The 16,858-nt window shown below is 45.0% G+C and overlaps 1 protein-coding gene across 2 annotated transcripts; it reads left to right on the forward strand.

Moving 5' to 3' along the window:
- The first annotated feature begins 282 nt into the window (after window positions 1–282).
- On the forward strand, window positions 283–16,696 carry LOC116987528 (ADP-ribose pyrophosphatase, mitochondrial-like). Of its 2 annotated transcripts, XM_033043625.1 has the most exons (8): window positions 283–350; window positions 4,115–4,369; window positions 7,455–7,559; window positions 9,314–9,400; window positions 11,392–11,500; window positions 13,514–13,657; window positions 15,544–15,628; window positions 16,165–16,696. In XM_033043625.1, exons 1-8 carry the CDS (start codon window positions 325–327, stop codon window positions 16,308–16,310), a joined length of 957 nt encoding a protein of 318 aa, XP_032899516.1. In that variant the 5' UTR covers window positions 283–324; the 3' UTR covers window positions 16,311–16,696. The 2 variants fall into 2 exon arrangements, with proteins under 2 accessions (XP_032899516.1, XP_032899517.1); XM_033043626.1 differs by lacking the exon at window positions 4,115–4,369 and having other exon boundaries at window positions 290–350; window positions 16,165–16,695.
- Window positions 16,697–16,858: the final 162 nt, after the last annotated feature.

The following is a 16,858-nucleotide window of genomic DNA, read 5'->3' on the forward strand; positions in this document are numbered from 1 at the left end:
CCTGCCGCCACCATTTCCACTGGAAGCTCATTCCATTATGGGCAGAGAGTTGATTATTTAAGTGATGGTCTTTGCTTTCCGAGTAAAGCTCCTGCAGTCTGGGACCACCTGCACCCTGGGACCACCTGCACCCTGGGACCACCTGCACCCTGGGACCACCTGCACCCTGGGACCACCTGCACCCTGAGTCTGGGGAGTCCTGCCAGGATCAAAGATGGCGGAGATAGCCATCGTCACATGACGCAGGTGCGCCCCGTGCCCAGCACCACCGAGCATGCGCGGCGGCGGGGCACCTGACGAGTTGGCAGGGTAACCGACTCCCGGATGTGGAACCTGGCTGTGGCAGCAAGGTAATGGGAATAGGGGGCTGGAAAACCGGGATGTGGAGCGGGATAGAGGGAGAGGGATAGAGGGGGAGGGATAGAGGGGGAGGGAGGGAGAGAGGGGGAGGGAGAGAGGGAGAGGGAGAGAAAGGGAGAGAGGGAGATGTACAGGGACATATCTATCCATGCACTGTATACTTGTATTTATACTTATGCATCTTAAATATGTATGTCATGTTTTATACTTTGGCAATATAACAATGTTTTTTTTATCATGCCAGTAATTTTTTTTAATTGAAATTGAATTGAGTAAGGGAGAGAGAAAGAAAGAAAGAGAAAGAAAAGGGAGGGATGGAAGGAATAACAGGGAAGGAAGGAGGGAGAGATGGAGGGAGAGAGAGAGAGAGAGATAAAGAAAGGATGGAGAAGTGGAAGGAACAAGAGAGGGGAGGAGGAAAGAAAGAAGGAAGGGGGAAGGGAGGGAGCAAGAGAGGGGAGAAATAGAAGGAACTAGGGGGAGAAGAAGAAAAGGGGAAAGTAGCAGGGAAAGAAGGAAAGGGGAGAAATAGAAGGAAGTAGAGAGTGGGAAAGAAAGGGAGAAGGAGAAGGAAACGATGGGAGGGGCATAGTGGGTGTGGAGAAGAAAGGAAAGGGTGAGAGGTACAGAGAAGGAAGGAGAGGGAAATGAGGTGCATGAGTGGGAAACAAAAACTAGGGTGGGAGGGAGAGATGGAAGGAATAATGGAGGGAAGGACGAAGAGGGGGAGAAATAGAAGGGAGAGGGAAAGAAGGTGAGAAGAAGAACACAAAAAGCTGGAGTAACTCAGCGGGTCATGCAGCATCTCTGGAGAAAAGTAACAGGTGATGATTCTTGTCGAGACCCTTCTTCAGACAGTTTGGGAAAGGGAAACAAAAGATATAGACGGTGATAGAGAGAGATATAGAACAAATGAATGAAAGATATGCAAACAGTTACAATGATCAAGGAATCAGGCCATTCATTGTTAGCTGTGAGCTAGGTGAAAACGAGTTTCAGACAATGAGACTCAACAAGACGACTTTGAAGCTCATACGACTTGGTGGGAGTGGGATAGAGAGAGGGGTTGCAGTAAGGGTTACTTGAAGTTAGAGAAATCAAGATTCCTACCGCTGGGTTGTAAGCTTGAGCAGCGGAGGCCTGAGGAAACCCATGGCCCATATGTGGTGGTAATGTAAAGTAACAAGAGGAAACGTTTACCTTCACAAAGACTATGTGGTGATCGCTTGATGCATTGTTCTTTGTGGACAACTTGATTTGCCAGAGGGAGGTTAGGATGGGTAAGGAAAAGTCGACTTTCTTTTGCGAGGGCGCTCTCATCTCTGCTGCAGCCCTATTCTATCAGCTGTGTGCTTCAGGACTTGACTGGTAAAGATCAGAGCGGTAGATCTGAAAACTTGGTCGATTCAGAATCCAGCTAAAGATGGCATAGAGAGAAATTAAATTGAGGGTAAATTAGTGAGGAATATAAAAACACAAACAAAAAGCGTTTATTTACATATATAAAAAGGAAGCAAGAGGTTCAAGTTAATGAGACTGGTAAAATAGTTATGGGGAATGAAGAAATGGCGAAGAAGTTAAACAGATATATATCGGTCTTCACTGTAGAAATACTGTGAACATCTCATTAATGCTGAATAGTGCCTGAAGGAATTAAGTGCCATCACCATCACTAGGTATTTGGCCAACTAATGGGACTAATGATAAACACGAAATGCTGGAGTAACTCAGCGGGACAGGCAGTATCTCTGGAGAGAAGGGTGACGTTTCAGGTGGAGACCCTTCTTCAGACTTCTTCTCGACCCGACACATCACCCATTCCTTCTGTCCAGAGCTGCTGCCTGTGCTGAGTTATCCAGCATTTTGTGTCTATATATTCGGTGTATAACCGGCATCTGCAGTTCCTTCCTACACAGTGTGACTAATGATTCCCTGCTCAGATAGATGGCATCCAATGATCCCAAAAGAAGTAGCCGTGGAAGTAGTACATACATTACTTGTAATCTTCCAAAAATCTGGAGAGATGCCAGGGGTTTGGAAACCTGCCAAAGTGACACTCTCGTTATAAAAAGGAGGAAGCATGTAGTAGGAGGAAAAAGGAGGAAGCAGACTATTATCTAAATGGTGGCCGACTAGGAAAAGGGGAGATGCAGCGAGACCTGGGTGTCATGGTACACCAGTCATTGAAAGTGGGCATGCAGGTGCAGCAGGCAGTGAAGAAAGCAAATGGTATGTTAGCTTTCATAGCAAAAGGATTTGAGTATAGGAGCAGGGAGGTTCTACTGCAGTTGTACAGGGTCTTGGTGAGACCACACCTGGAGTATTGCATACAGTTTTGGTCTCCAAATCTGAGGAAGGACATTATTGCCATAGAGGGAGTGCAGAGAAGGTTCACCAGACTGATTCCTGGGATGTCAGGACTGTCTTATGAAGAAAGACTGGATAGACTTGGTTTATACTCTCTAGAATTTAGGAGATTGAGAGGGGATCTTATAGAAACTTACAAAATTCTTAAGGGGTTGGACAGGCTAGATGCAGGAAGATTGCTCCCGATGTTGGGGAAGTCCAGGACAAGGGGTCACAGCTTAAGGATAAGGGGGAAATCCTTTAAAACCGAGATGAGAAGAACTTTTTTCACACAGAGAGTGGTGAATCTCTGGAACTCCCTGCCACAGAGGGTAGTCGAGGCCAGTTCATTGGCTAAATTTAAGAGGGAGTTAGATGTGGCCCTTGTGGCTAAGGGGGTCAGAGGGTATGGAGAGAAGGCAGGTACGGGATACTGAGTTGGATGATCAGCCATGATCATATTGAATGGCGGTGCAGGCTCGAAGGGCCGAATGGCCTACTCCTGCACCTAATTTCTATGTTTCTATGTTTCTATGTTTCTATTAGGCCAATTACCGTAACATCTATTATTGGAAAGCTGTTAGGAACAAGTATTCAGGGGAAAAAATCATAATTCATAATCCAAATTAAACAGAATCGGTAAGGCTTCATGAAGGGGAAATCATGTCTAACAAATGTATTAGTTTTTTTGGGGAACTCTGGACCAGAGTGGATAGATTGGAGCCAGAAGAGATGTACCACCTTCTAAAAGGCCATTGACAAGGGACCTCACGATAGCTTAAATCACAAGATTAGAGCCTGTGTCATTGGAGGGAATATAAGCATGGATAAAGCATAGAACAGCAAGTAGGGAAAGTGGCACCATATGCTGATTTATACTGAGAATGGACACAAAGTGCTGGGGTAACTCAGCAGGTCAGGCAGCATCTCTGGAGAAAAAAGATGTCCTTTTGCTCCAGAGATGCTGTCTGACCCGCTGAGTTACTCCAGCACTTTGTGTCTAGCTAATCTACAAACCTGCACGCCTTTGGAATGTGGGAGGAAACCGGAGCACCCGGTTAAAACCCACGCGGTCACAGGACGATCGAACAAACTCCGTACAGACAGGACCCGTAGTCAGGATTGAACCCGGGTCTCTGGCGCTTTGAGGCAGCAACTCTACCGCTGCATCACCTTGCAGCCCTACCTCTTCATCACTCGGCTCATGTTGGTTAGAAGGAGATGACAGCTCCAAGCGCCTCAAGTTAACAGTCCAACGTCAGATCATGAAACATTTTGTACCTCCTGTAAGCTCTTACAGCTCTGCCGATAAATCACATTTAAAATACACTGTTTAACAATAAATGTTTAAATATATAGTTACTCGGTTGCAATATGCTGTTTTACACATCAGTGGCTGTTTTTACAGGTTGGCTGCAGTACAACAGTTACACCGCCGGCCTATATTTAAAGCAAAGTGCGTGACGTTTGTGTCTCTCATGGAGATTGTCAAGTGCCTCCACATGAAGGCACGCAGTGAGGTGTATCCATGTTCTGCAGTTCTCCGGTTCCCTGTCCCCGATGATAAAGTGGACTGGGCAGTCCCATGGACTAATTACAACCCAGTCGACTATACTGCCCCCGCCCTGCTGAAGCAACCATCCTGGGCAGACCTACCTTACAGGTACACTGACATAAAGAGAATGTTGTATGATTGACTTCCCTTGCGTAAAGTAGATTAGGTTAGCGATACAACATGGAAACAGGCCATTCGACCTACCGAGTCTACGCTGACCATCTATCTTATCCCATTTGCCCATCCACTCCCTACACACTCAGCATTTTGCAATTAACCCACAACAAATCCACATGCCTTAGGGATGTGGGAGGAAACCAGAGGTGGTCACGGGGGGGGGGGGGGGGGGGGGGGAAAGAACAAACTCAAGACGGACCGCATCCGAGGTCAGGATCGAACCCAGGTCGCTGGCACTGTGAAGCAGCAGCTCTACAAGTTGTGCCACTCTTAAAGAAAGTATGGCCTACATGAGGCTCGAACCCATGGTCCTGAGATTAAGAGACGCATGCTCTACCAACTGAGCTAACTAGGCTGCTCCTGATCTGGTCAGGCACACTGTACTCTTTTCCAGTTAAGAAGGGCAACATGCACTTGGTTCCACTCTAATCAATCCCGTCATAGTCAAAACATATAAAGCAATAGCCTCCCTTCCTGTCATTGTCCCCCCTACAACAGGACTTACACTTTGGTCTTTTTTAATCATTAATATCTTGGTGATTATCCACAGTTTGAGCTGATGATCTGTCCACAGTTTGTTTAATCCCCTTGGTTGAGTTGCAGTTACCTCTCACTAATTATTAGGAATATCAAAACTCTTATCTTTGCCCTGTAATACCAACTCTGTATACTTTAGCCACAGTTTCACCATCTTTTCCCAGCTAGTAATATAGGCTGAACAGACTTTGCACTTTTCCCGTTTTTAATGGTTCAATGGTGTTTTTATTGTCACGTGTGAGTTGTAAACACACAGTGAAATTATTTTCTTACAGTCCAGTGGTGTATTGCCATACCCAAGCACATCCCCGATTAGCAAATTAGAAATAGTGTACTGATCCCGCACGCAAGAGGCGCCTTGTCATGGCGCCATTTACAAAGCACAGTCAGCCCTCTAGTTGTGAGCCGTGCCTGCTCCAGGCAAGGTGATTTCGCAACTGGATCTACTCTTTAATACAAAGACAATCTCCACCACCTACATGACAGTTCTCTAACAATGTTCTCCAACACCCCACTCCAGCCCCAGTCCTGTTGACACCCCTTGTTATTTCCAGTATAGAATGTTCCAGTGCTGGAATTGGCAGACGGGAATATTAAATCAAGGTGGATTACTAGAGCCAGAATATAGACCAACCACAATTTTATTAAGCAGACTCCAATGGCACTCTGTGCTGATAATGCTCCAGCCACCTTCTCCCTCAGTCAGCCACATTGGCATCACTTTCTGGAATTCCTTCCCTAAATCCCATCACCCCTCAATCTCCCTCCTTGACATCCGGTCTTTAAATCTATCTCTGCTCAAACTTCTGCTTACCACTAGTATCTCCTGCTTCAGTTCGGTATGTGCATTAATGAAGTTTAGTTTAGAGACACAACATGGAAACAGGCCCTTCGGCCCATGGAGCCCACACCAGCCAGCAATCCCTGCACATTAACACTATCCGACACACACTGGGGACAAATTTTGCATGTGCACCAAGCCAGTTAACCATCAAACCTGTACGTCTTTGGAGTGTGGGAGGAAAGCGAAGATCTCGGGGGAAACCCACGCAGGTCACGAGGAGAACGTACAAACTCCGTACAGACAAACTCCCGTTGTCAGGATCGAACCCGGGTCTCTGGCGCTGTAAGGCTAGCTACCACTACCCCGCTGAGTCGAAATGTTTTGATATATTTGAACACGTGAATATTCAGTACAAATATTATTGTTGCTGTTGTATGTCTGTCACTGAAGGGAATGCTCTAATAATTCATGGAAGGAAACAGACACCATTGTTTTGTACCAAGATTATGAGAGCACTGAGTAGGAACCAGATTAAGTGAATTCAGAATGTGCCAAAATTAATATTTCTGGTTGACTCTCGATAGCATTTTCTGTGTTGATATTCCTCTTACAATCTGGCAGAGGGCAGGGTTTAAAATAAAAGATACATCATAGCAGTCACCTTCTTTGTAGCTTAGAACGCCACGAGGCCTAATCCTGCTGTAGTTTCTATCTTCTTTTTGGTTTCTGGCTGTATCTGACACTTAAACTGACTGACTGCTGGTAACAAGCCGTGTACAATTAATGACTTGATCACCAGAGCATTCCCAACATCACGTTGTTAAACACTCGTGTAACACAGGCCATCGAGCCATCAACTGAAGTGGCATATGAAAAGAAAGAACTTGTATTTATGTAAGCGATGTTCTCAACAAGACCCACCAAAGTCATTGTTTAGCTAATGAAGTACATTTGAAATAAAACAGGTCAGGAAACATCTGTAGATAGAGATACAGAATTGATATTTCTGGTCAATTACTTTTCATCGGGATTGTTAAAAGTTAACGATATCTTTGTAGTATAGTTGCTGCTGTAAAGTAAAAAAAATGTGGGAGCTGATTTTCACACAGTATGGTTTCAGGATCAACAATGAAATGACCAGATAACCTGTCCTTTGAGCTGTTGGTTGAAGGATAAATATTGGCCTGGGCACAGGGGTGGGCTCCATCGGTCTTCAACGTCACACAATGGGATTTTTTACATGGTGTTGAGGGGAAAAATGGGACCTCCATGTACCATTTCATCTCAAGACTGCTCTGACGATAAATCCATTTGGCTATTGCACGTCAATGTCAGCGCACACCCAGGGAATGGGTCGGAACCTAAATATATCAGTGCAAGAGGTATGTAGTACCCACTCACCCACGTACAATCTTTTAATTTGCATGCAAAGAGTGAAAAGCATCACAATAATGCTAACCAGAGTCTTCAGAGAGGAAAAGCTGAAGATCACATCAGAGGAAACCTCTGCACAATCTATAACCACCGACTGAATACAGTGACAATGGGCATTTGAATAAATATTATTGCTAATATATAATATGGAACATAGCAGCAAACCTGCAGTTTATGGAGCTTCCTGCACTTGAATGACTTGTCTTCTGCTTTAATGTAACTCGGCTATAACTGGACTGCCTTTCTTGTTTTCATTTACAGAGATGAAGGAGAATTGAACACGGTGCTGAAGTTCAATCAGTTGGATGGTGACGTGGATAGAAGGTCCCATACAGGAAAATATAATCTGATAAATGGTTTCCCAAGGTGGGACTTCCTTGCTCAATGTCCACTCATGAAAATAGATGTATCCGGGGAGATGTTTATATCTGCACCATACTTTAGCCTAGCCGACCCTGATCCTCTCCTCTTCATGTGATGGAGCACGATGTATTTTCCTCACTCTGTTTATGAAAAGCTGAGTGTGTTTCTAAGTGTTAAAAGTCTGTATCTGATTTTTGTTGATATCCCTTTGTTGCTTTGAGGTGTTGGTTTGGAGGCATGCTCACAGCTCCACTGTTCACATTCTTTATGTCTTTATTAAGGTGAGAGGGGCAAAGTTTAAGGAAGATTCACATTTGAGGCAATTATTTTACAGAGACGGTGGGAAGTGCCTGGAACACGCTGCCAGGGTTGGTGGTTGAGGGAGATACGATAGTGTCATTTTAGAAGCTTTTGGATAGGCATATGGTTATGCAGGGAATGGCAGGGAATATGGATTATGCGCAGGTAGATAAGGGATGGTTTGGACATCACGTTCCGTACAGACAATGTGGGCCGAAGAGCCTGTTCTTGCACTGCTCTATGTTCTATAACACTGGAGTGAGACATTGGGGAAATTCTGCACATTTGCCTGTTTCCAAATTATTGTAAGCTGCTAACATAACATGGCAGCTTCAGTATCCCACATATAAGAATGATTTTCTTGGGAAATTGGATAATGCAGTGAGTTTGGATGTTTCTGTTGGAAATTGTTCATTCCCCTTTCAACCGTGGGCGAGTGGATAATACATACTGTGATAGATGTAGGTACAAGCCCCATTCCACAGGCTTGGACTGACATTGAGGTGCAATACTAAATGACCCCATTTGTCAGAGCAGTCTTGAGATGAAATGGTAAATGTAAGTCCTATTCTCCCTCTCAACTTAATGTAAAAGATCTCAGTGCTTGATGTTGAAGACCTAGTGAACCTTCTTCCATGTACTAGCTAATATTTTCAGCTTGATGAGAACAACTGAGTTTCCGCGCATTTTTGTGGGAAGGCACTGCATGATGATACTCCAACTCTATCAGAAAGGAGAGTAGCCTTGGGACTTCCCAGAAGCTGCTTTTGGGCCATTGCTGAAAGTGTCGTGATGGCAGGTCATCTCCTTGTTACTTGTAGGATAATGGAAGACAGAGCAGGTTAGCATTAGGTAAAGAGTGGATAAAAAAAACAAAGGTGTCTCAAATTTATATAGAGGTTGTAGGAAACAGAAATATCATCAGAGGTAATCAGAGCCCATAACATCAGGCTCAGTCTTGGTAAGTGGTAGGATAGGCATCTTACACATGCCTTTGGGCTGCAGTTAGGTGAATTATCCATTGATTTTAATGAATCCCCATTGAATACCAATATCAATCCATTGAATACAAATTAACAGCAATACCGATCCATTGAATACTGATTTACTACCAATCCATTGAAATGTGTCGGAAGGAGCTGCAGATGCTGGTTTACTCCGAAGATAGACACAAAATGCTGGAGTAAGTCAACGGGACCGGCAACATCTGTGGATAGAAGGAGTGAATGATGTTTCGGGTCAAGACCGAAGAAGGGCCTCAACCTGAAACATCACCCATGCCTTCTATCCAGAGATGCTGCCTGTATCGCTGAGTTACTCCAGCATTTTGTATCTACCAATCCATTGAATACCAACTTAATACCAATACTGATCCATTGAATACCAATTTAAACTGCCTGCCAGTTTTGGCGGAGGTACAAATAATTGGTTCACCTGTACATTATCTTATGCCTTAGGAATCCTTGTGGACGGACTGGATTAAAAGGGCGAGGACTCCTGGGAAGGTGGGGCCCGAACCATGCAGCAGACCCCATTGTGACCAGGTTTGTGCCCTATGTTTATGTGTACACAGTGTGCTGATCTCCCTCTTTTTACGATACGATAAAACTTTCTTCATCCCTGGAGGAAAGTTGGTCTGCCAGTAGTCAAGTTGGTCTGCCAACACACAACAAGGTGCACGATAAAGTTGAAATTAAAATTAAATGAATTAAATTAATAGTAAAAAAAAATTAAAAAGACAAGGGTATGTTGGCTGGCTGCCGTGTGCACGGCGAATGAACAAACAAACAAAGGAATGCAGGTTATCCCCTGGGCAGAGGATTCTAAAACTAGGATGCCTCCCCCTTTGTTCTCCCACCGTCCCTCACAGCGGTTGTCCCCCCCCCCCCCCCCCCCCGCCGGGTACTCCCTAGATCTTCATGGTGGTCCCCCCACACCACACCGGGTCCTCCACTGTTCTTCACACCGGGTCCCCATTCCCTACCCCTCTCCCCCCCCCCCCCCCCCACGATCATCGACCGCTGGTCGCGGGTCACCCGCGAGGCCCCACCACCACCGCCGCCCAATCTGAAATTAATGTAAAATATCTATTCAAATATAGCAACAAAAAAAAGAATTGCTGAGGGATTTCAGCAGATCCAACAGCATCTGCGGGAGTAAGGGGTTGTCGATGTTCTGGGTCAGGACCCTGCATTGGGACTGAGAGTGGAGAGAGTATAAGGGGGGAGGGGGGGGACGGGGGCCAGTCGGCAGACTGAGGAGGGGTGAAGGATGCTGGGCTGATGGAATCAAGAGGGTCGGAATTGGCAGACGGAGGCAGGTGGATGACAGGCAGAAACAGGCAATGAAAGAACGGGCAGACAGAGGGAGCCAGGTGGGGTGGAGCAGAGGATGAAGGCAGAGACAACTGCTGATAGGTGGCAAACAGGAACACCAAAGCTGCCAGTGTTGGAATCTGCTATGTAAGGAAGATGATATTGGGAGACATTTATGGGAGAGATGAAAGGCAGACGTGGAGGTAATTTGATGGGTGAAGGGTGGATGGAACCAGGAGTGGGACAAAAACAGATGATGAGGTCTGGGTGCGGGTGATGTGGGAAAAGAAACTAAAATGGCATGGCACGTTGACACAGCAATAGAGTTGCTGCCTTACACGAGATGCGGGTTCGAACCTGACTACAGGTGCTGTCTTTACGGAGTTCTCCACGCGACCACGTGGGTTTGCGTCGGGTGCTCTGGTTTCCACCCACTCTCCGAAGACATATGGGTTTGTAGGTTAATTGGTCTCACTAGGGCTCTGTACAACTGCAGAAGCACCTCTTTGCTCCTATACTCGACTCCTCTTGTTATAAAGGCCAATATGCCATTCGCTTTCTTCACTGCCTGCTGTACCTGCATGCTTACTTTCATAGATTTTTCGCATCCTTTTTCTCCAGAGATGCTGCCTGACCCGCTGAGTTACCCCAGCAGTTTGTGTCTATATTCGCTTTAAACCAGCATCTGCAGTTCCTTTCTACACAGTATTTCCAGTATTTCAGTTTCCTTTTTTTTTTCCTTTTTGTCTGTGTCGCCCTTTGAGATTGGTTAAACTATTTGCTGCTACTGATGTACCTGCTCTCAGCTAACTCAAGAAACTGGATGAAACCCATGCTCTCTAGTGCTTGGTACCACACCACACAGCTAGATATCCATTAGCCCTCAATCAAATGGTTCTTACATATACCAGTCTGCAATGAAAACGCTTTCCAAGGAGGTAGTGTCTGATTTAAGTTGTAGTTTTGAACTTGTGATGTTGATGGAGATTCTAAGAAAGAATAATTTACAACAAAGAACTCCAGAGCGTGACATTTATGCTGAAGTCAGCTTATTTTGGACTGTCGAATGTGGTGAACTGTGTACATGTTGACTTCTTAAAATAGCTTGCATCAACACACAAGTAGCCGTGACCCAATGCATGCTGATAAATTGTCGATGTCGTCTTCTCTTGCCTCTCTCTCCCTGCTTTCTACCTCTACCTCTCTCTCACCTTTCACAGGTGGAAGAAGGAGAGTGGAAAAACGGTGACTCACAATTGCTCTGGGAAGCCAATCTTGCAGTTTGTGGCAATTTGTAGAAAAGACAACAAGGAATGGGCAATTCCTGGGGTAAGCACAGGAGTACTATCTACATGATTTTGGTTGCCATCAGTTAGGTTTAGAGCTGCTCTCTGGTGGCTTAATTTAATATCACCTTGGAGCATAAAATCCATACGATTTTGCAGCTGCCATTTTATTTATTTCCGCCATTTTATATCACCCTTCCATGGTGAATGGTGGCCTATATTGTGATACAATTTCCATTATTCTAGTGTTCTCGCTCTTCACCTCGCCCCATTGCTGTTCTTCAGGTAGTTGGTGAGAATCAGCAACAATTTGACAGGACTGAAGTCTCTTTAGCCGCCCCACCACCCCCCTCCCCCCCTCCCCCTTCACTCTCCTCCTCATCTAGTGAGAGGGGTTTAGTGAAACTGATCAGTAGTTGGAACCCTGCCCCATTCGGTCTTCTGCTCAGAGCATTCAAGAACAACTGTAGCTTCTGAGAAGTTACCTCGCCTGAAGTCATGGAGTCATCGAACTGAACAGCACAGAAACAGGCCCTTCGGCCCAACTCATCCATGCCGACCAAGTTGCCTAACCGAGCCTGACCCACTTGTCTGTGCTGGGGCCATATCTCTCCGTACCTTTCCCATCTATGTCTGAGTGCCTATGTTTAAATGTCATAATTGTACCTGCCACTTCCAATTTGTGACAACTGGTTCCATATCATCACCACCCTCTGTGAAAAATCAGCCCCTCAGGTCCTTTTAAAATCTTTTTCCCCTCACCTGAAATCTATGCCCTGTAATTTCAGAACCCCCTCCCCTATTCTGGGGGAAATATTGGCTGTTCGTGTTATCTATGCTCGCTGTGATTTTGTAAATCTCTATGTTACTCCTCAGGCTCCTATGCTCCATGGAAAAATATCCACAGCCAATCTAGCCTCTCCTTCTAACTCCAACACTCTAAACCCCTAACATCCTCACCAACTCTGTACAGACAGCACCCATAGTCAGGATGGAACCCGGGTCTCCGGCGCTGTGAGGCAACAGCGCCACCGTGCAGCCCCTCGCGCTCAGACAAGTGAAAGGATCTTCCTTTTGCTGCTGGCAAATGGACTCAATTGCTTTAGCAATCACAGGCAATTTCATGCTGAATGCGCACCCTCAACACAAAGTGGCGGTTTAGAGCGTGTGCTGTATTGCTCTTCGGCCCAGTTAGTCCATGCTGATGAAGTTTCACAATCCTGTCGGTCTTACTTGCCTCCTCCTGGCCCCATCTCCCAACGCACCTTTCCTGTCCATCTACCTGTCGGAGTGGCTTTTAATTGTACTACCTCAACCGCTTCCTCTGACAGCTTGGTCCATGTACACACTACCCACAGATGCTTTTAAAATCTTTCCCCTCTCTCCTTAAACCTATACCCTTTTGTTTTAGACTGGGAAAAAGATGGGCTATTTACCTCATGTAACCTCTTCATAATGATATGCCTGAAATGAAATGAAATGCCTTTATTTGTTGTTGTAAGCACTGCACACAACGAAATTGTTGTTGCCACTCCATTGGTGCATAATATACAATCATAAAAATACAGGACACAATTTAAAAACAATGTTAAAAACGAGGTATTAAAATAAGTAAGTAATCAGTACTGTACATGATAATAGCACCTACTATGCTCCTTGGGAAAAAGACCTAGCCCATTTGCCCCTTCTTACAACTTAAACTATCTAGACCCAGTAACATCCTTGCAAGTCATTTTACACCCTTTCCATTTAATTGGGAATATATTGGGACACTATTGGACTTGGCAATTGTCAATCTGACACTTTGTTTGAGGAATAATGTTGGGTAGAGGGGAGGAAGTTTTATGCTCCTTTGAATGTAATGTTGAATCTAAGCTTGCCATTGCTCCAGTTCAGAAAGATTGGTTTCAAACTGCCTAGCTGAAGAAAGATTCTTCTGGGTGAATTTGTATTTTTATGAGTAGCTGGGTGAATGATCTGATTCAGGACCGGAATGAAAGTAATAGTGTAACTACAAACACTTTCTAAGGCTATATTCCAATTTGTTTTCTTACAGGGAATGGTGGACCCTGGTGAGAAGGTGTCGGCCACACTCAGGAGGGAGTTTGGAGAAGAAACACTGAACTCCTTGGGTCTACCAGAAGCCGAGAGGCAGGGGATGAAAGAGTTAATCAACTTCCTGTTTGAGGCTGGAGAGATGGTCAGTATTACACATTTTTGATCTGCATCCGGAGGGTAAACAGACAGAGGGGGGGGGGTCTCTAATGCTCTCACAGTGTTTTATTGGAGAGCTGCATCCTCTATGGATATTGGGGATTTCATGGGACATGCTTGCATCCTATTACAGGAGGTAATGCTATGTCAGTTTAGATTAGAGATTCAGCGAGGAAACAGGCCCTTCGGGTCCGTGCCGACCAGCGATCTCTGCATACTGACACTATCCTACACACACTAGGGACAATTTGGCTGAAGAAAGGTCTCGACCCAAATCGTCACCTATTCCGTTTCTCCAGAGATGCTACCTGACCCGATGAGTCTATTTTCGGTTCACCCTGATATTGTTAAGTCTGATCCTTTGCCGGCTCTCACTAGAGTACAGTTCCAATGGGTTCCTACCAGCAGTCACACCCTTCCCCAGCTGACCCAGAATGCCGAGTGCCAGCGCATTCCTGAGATCACCTGGAGACTAAACGCTGGCCCAAGAAAGAACAATGTACTCAAAGCATTATCAGGCATCAAGCTTGGAACTATCTAGTTCCATCTACACCGTGTCCAAGCGTGGCAGGTGATTAAAGGAGCTATGGTTTTGCTACCTGTTAGCAGACCCGAGAGAGAGTCAAAAGCTTTTTTGTCTTATGCAACAGCAATGGGACAATGGAATTCCCTTGATAGACACAAAATGTTGGAGTAACTCAGCGGGTCAGACAGCATCTCTGGAGAAAAGGAATAGGTGACGTTTCGGGTCAAGATCTTCTTCAGACCCTGAAAAACAAAATCCCTTATTTGTTGCAGCTTAACTAGACTATGAACACAATAACACACAAATGAATATGTGAAAGAGATGTCCATGAAATACCTGGAATGGATTGCAGACTCTGAGGTTAATGTGTCTTCCTGATACATACAAACACTGAGATTGCTGGAGAAAAAGCTCAAAAATCCATCTATATATAGCTCAGTTTGAAGAAGGGTCTCAACCCGAAACGTCACCTATTCCTTCTCTCCAGCATTTTGTGTCTATCTTCCATCTATTTATAGAAGTATATATATTGCTGGTTTATGATAATTGAGTAAGTGACTCACTGCAGAGAACAATATGCATCAATGATTCTCTCACAAACCTCGGGAGCAAGCAAGGCAGTCCCTGCACAGGAGATCCTTGTCCATAAAGAGTTTCATGTTATCCTGTAAATTGAATGAGTTGATTAAACATCAGCAAGAGCAGATTATTTGCAATAAAGGTGGGTTTTAAGGTTAATTGCTCTGCCATCTGGGTTGTTCTGATCTGCACATCTGCCGCTCCATCCTGCTCATCCCTCTGCTCTGCCTGATATTGCTCTCTCTACTCTCACTACTCTCACTCTCCACGTCACTGCCCTCAACCCTCACTCTGCACGTCACTCTGCATTCTCTACCCTCACTCTCTACATCACTGCTCCCTGTACCCTCACTCTCCACGTCACTCCCCACAGACTACAGGGTGGATTGCACCTTTCATAAGGATGCCGATATAGTTGTATAATAGTTTATTTAGTATTTAAGAATATTTATTTTACCTTGTATTATGGTGTTTGTATTGTATATATCATTTTTGTAAATAGTTGATTAAAATTATTTTTGGTATATTAAAGAAAAACTCTGCGCAAACTACCCTCACTCTCCACGTCACTCTGCACCCTCACTCCCCTCTCTGTTTCTTTCCTGTCTGATCCATCCCTCACTCCACTTCCTCATTCTCTCTTTCCACCTTCTCCTGTTGGTCAAGGATTGCCTTAACTACCTTAGTGCACCAGGAGAGTGAAAACAGCAGTGGCAGAACACAAGCTGCGTACCTGTTTGAATTATCACTGATGTTCATCTGCTTAGGTATATCAAGGATATGTTGATGACCCTCGGAATACTGATAATGCCTGGATGGAAACTGTGGCCATGAATTACCATGACGAGACAGGTAATTGCTTCTTATGTGGAGATAGATACTAATGGTTGTGGTATTCAGAAGGGTCAAATATGAATGGCCTGTTTATGTTCTAGTGCTGTGAGAACTCCAGTCTGCCTTGTTATCCATGGAAGCTAGATCAACTTCAGGCATGTATTACTGCACATCTGTAAGCGTGAGATGCAACCACATTTGCAGCCCTCCCTATTCTCCGAGTTTCCTTTATATTGATGGTTATTTTGAATTTATAATAATTTGTATTGCACATGTCTAAATTATTAAACTGTTGGAGACGCAAGAAACTGCAGATGATGGAATGTTAAGCAAAACGCAGAGTGCTAAAGCAAGGTCTGAAGAAGGAACCTGATCCATAACGTCACTGTGCAGTACAGGACTGTACAGTGATACAGTCTGGAGAAGGGTTCCGACCCGAAACGTTACCTATTTTTCTCCAGAGTTGCTGCCGGACCCGCTGAGTTACTTACTGTAGCATTTTGTGTCTATTCTTGATTACCGTGCAGTCTTATTTGGCTTCTGTCTTGCTTCAGGTGAGAGTGTGGGAAAACTCTCCCTTCAAGCTGGGGATGATGCTGGTGCGGTGAAGTGGATGGACATCGAGAAGGAGCAGAATCTGTACGCCAGCCACACGCACTTTCTCCATCAGCTAGTAAAGGCGAAGAATGCTCACTGGTAACACCAGGCCCTGAACATTTCCCACCCTGAGCCAACCTCAGCAACCACAGCTAAAGCTTCTGTACATGAAGTTAAAGGTGGTAACTTTCTATTCTTTGCCAGACTCCAACACAATGAAGATCACTACATCTAACGGAGACTCCGAGCGAGCAGCTTTAATTCCGCTGTTTATGTTAAACTTTGGTCGGAGACATGGTTTTACATTTTGTACTTTTGTGTGACACAGATCATTTTTAGGTTCTGTTCCCCTTGTTGGGTATCCATCACATGGTGGAGTTGCTGCCTTACAGCGCTAGAGACCCGGGTTTGATCCTGATTATGGGTGCTGTCTGTATGGAGTTTGTACATTCTCCCTGTGACCTGCGTGGGTTTTCTCTCCATACTCCCACATTCAACAGACGTACAGGTTTGTGCGCTAATTGGCTTGGTAAATTTGTAAATTGACCTTAGTGTGTGTAGGATAGTGCTAGTGTGTGGGGATCGCTGGTCGGCACGGACTCGGTGGGCCGAAGGGCCTGTTTCCGCGTTGTATCTCTAAACTGAAAACTA

This window comes from Amblyraja radiata, chromosome 25 (assembly GCF_010909765.2).
Source record: "Amblyraja radiata isolate CabotCenter1 chromosome 25, sAmbRad1.1.pri, whole genome shotgun sequence".
NCBI lineage: Eukaryota > Metazoa > Chordata > Chondrichthyes > Rajiformes > Rajidae > Amblyraja > Amblyraja radiata.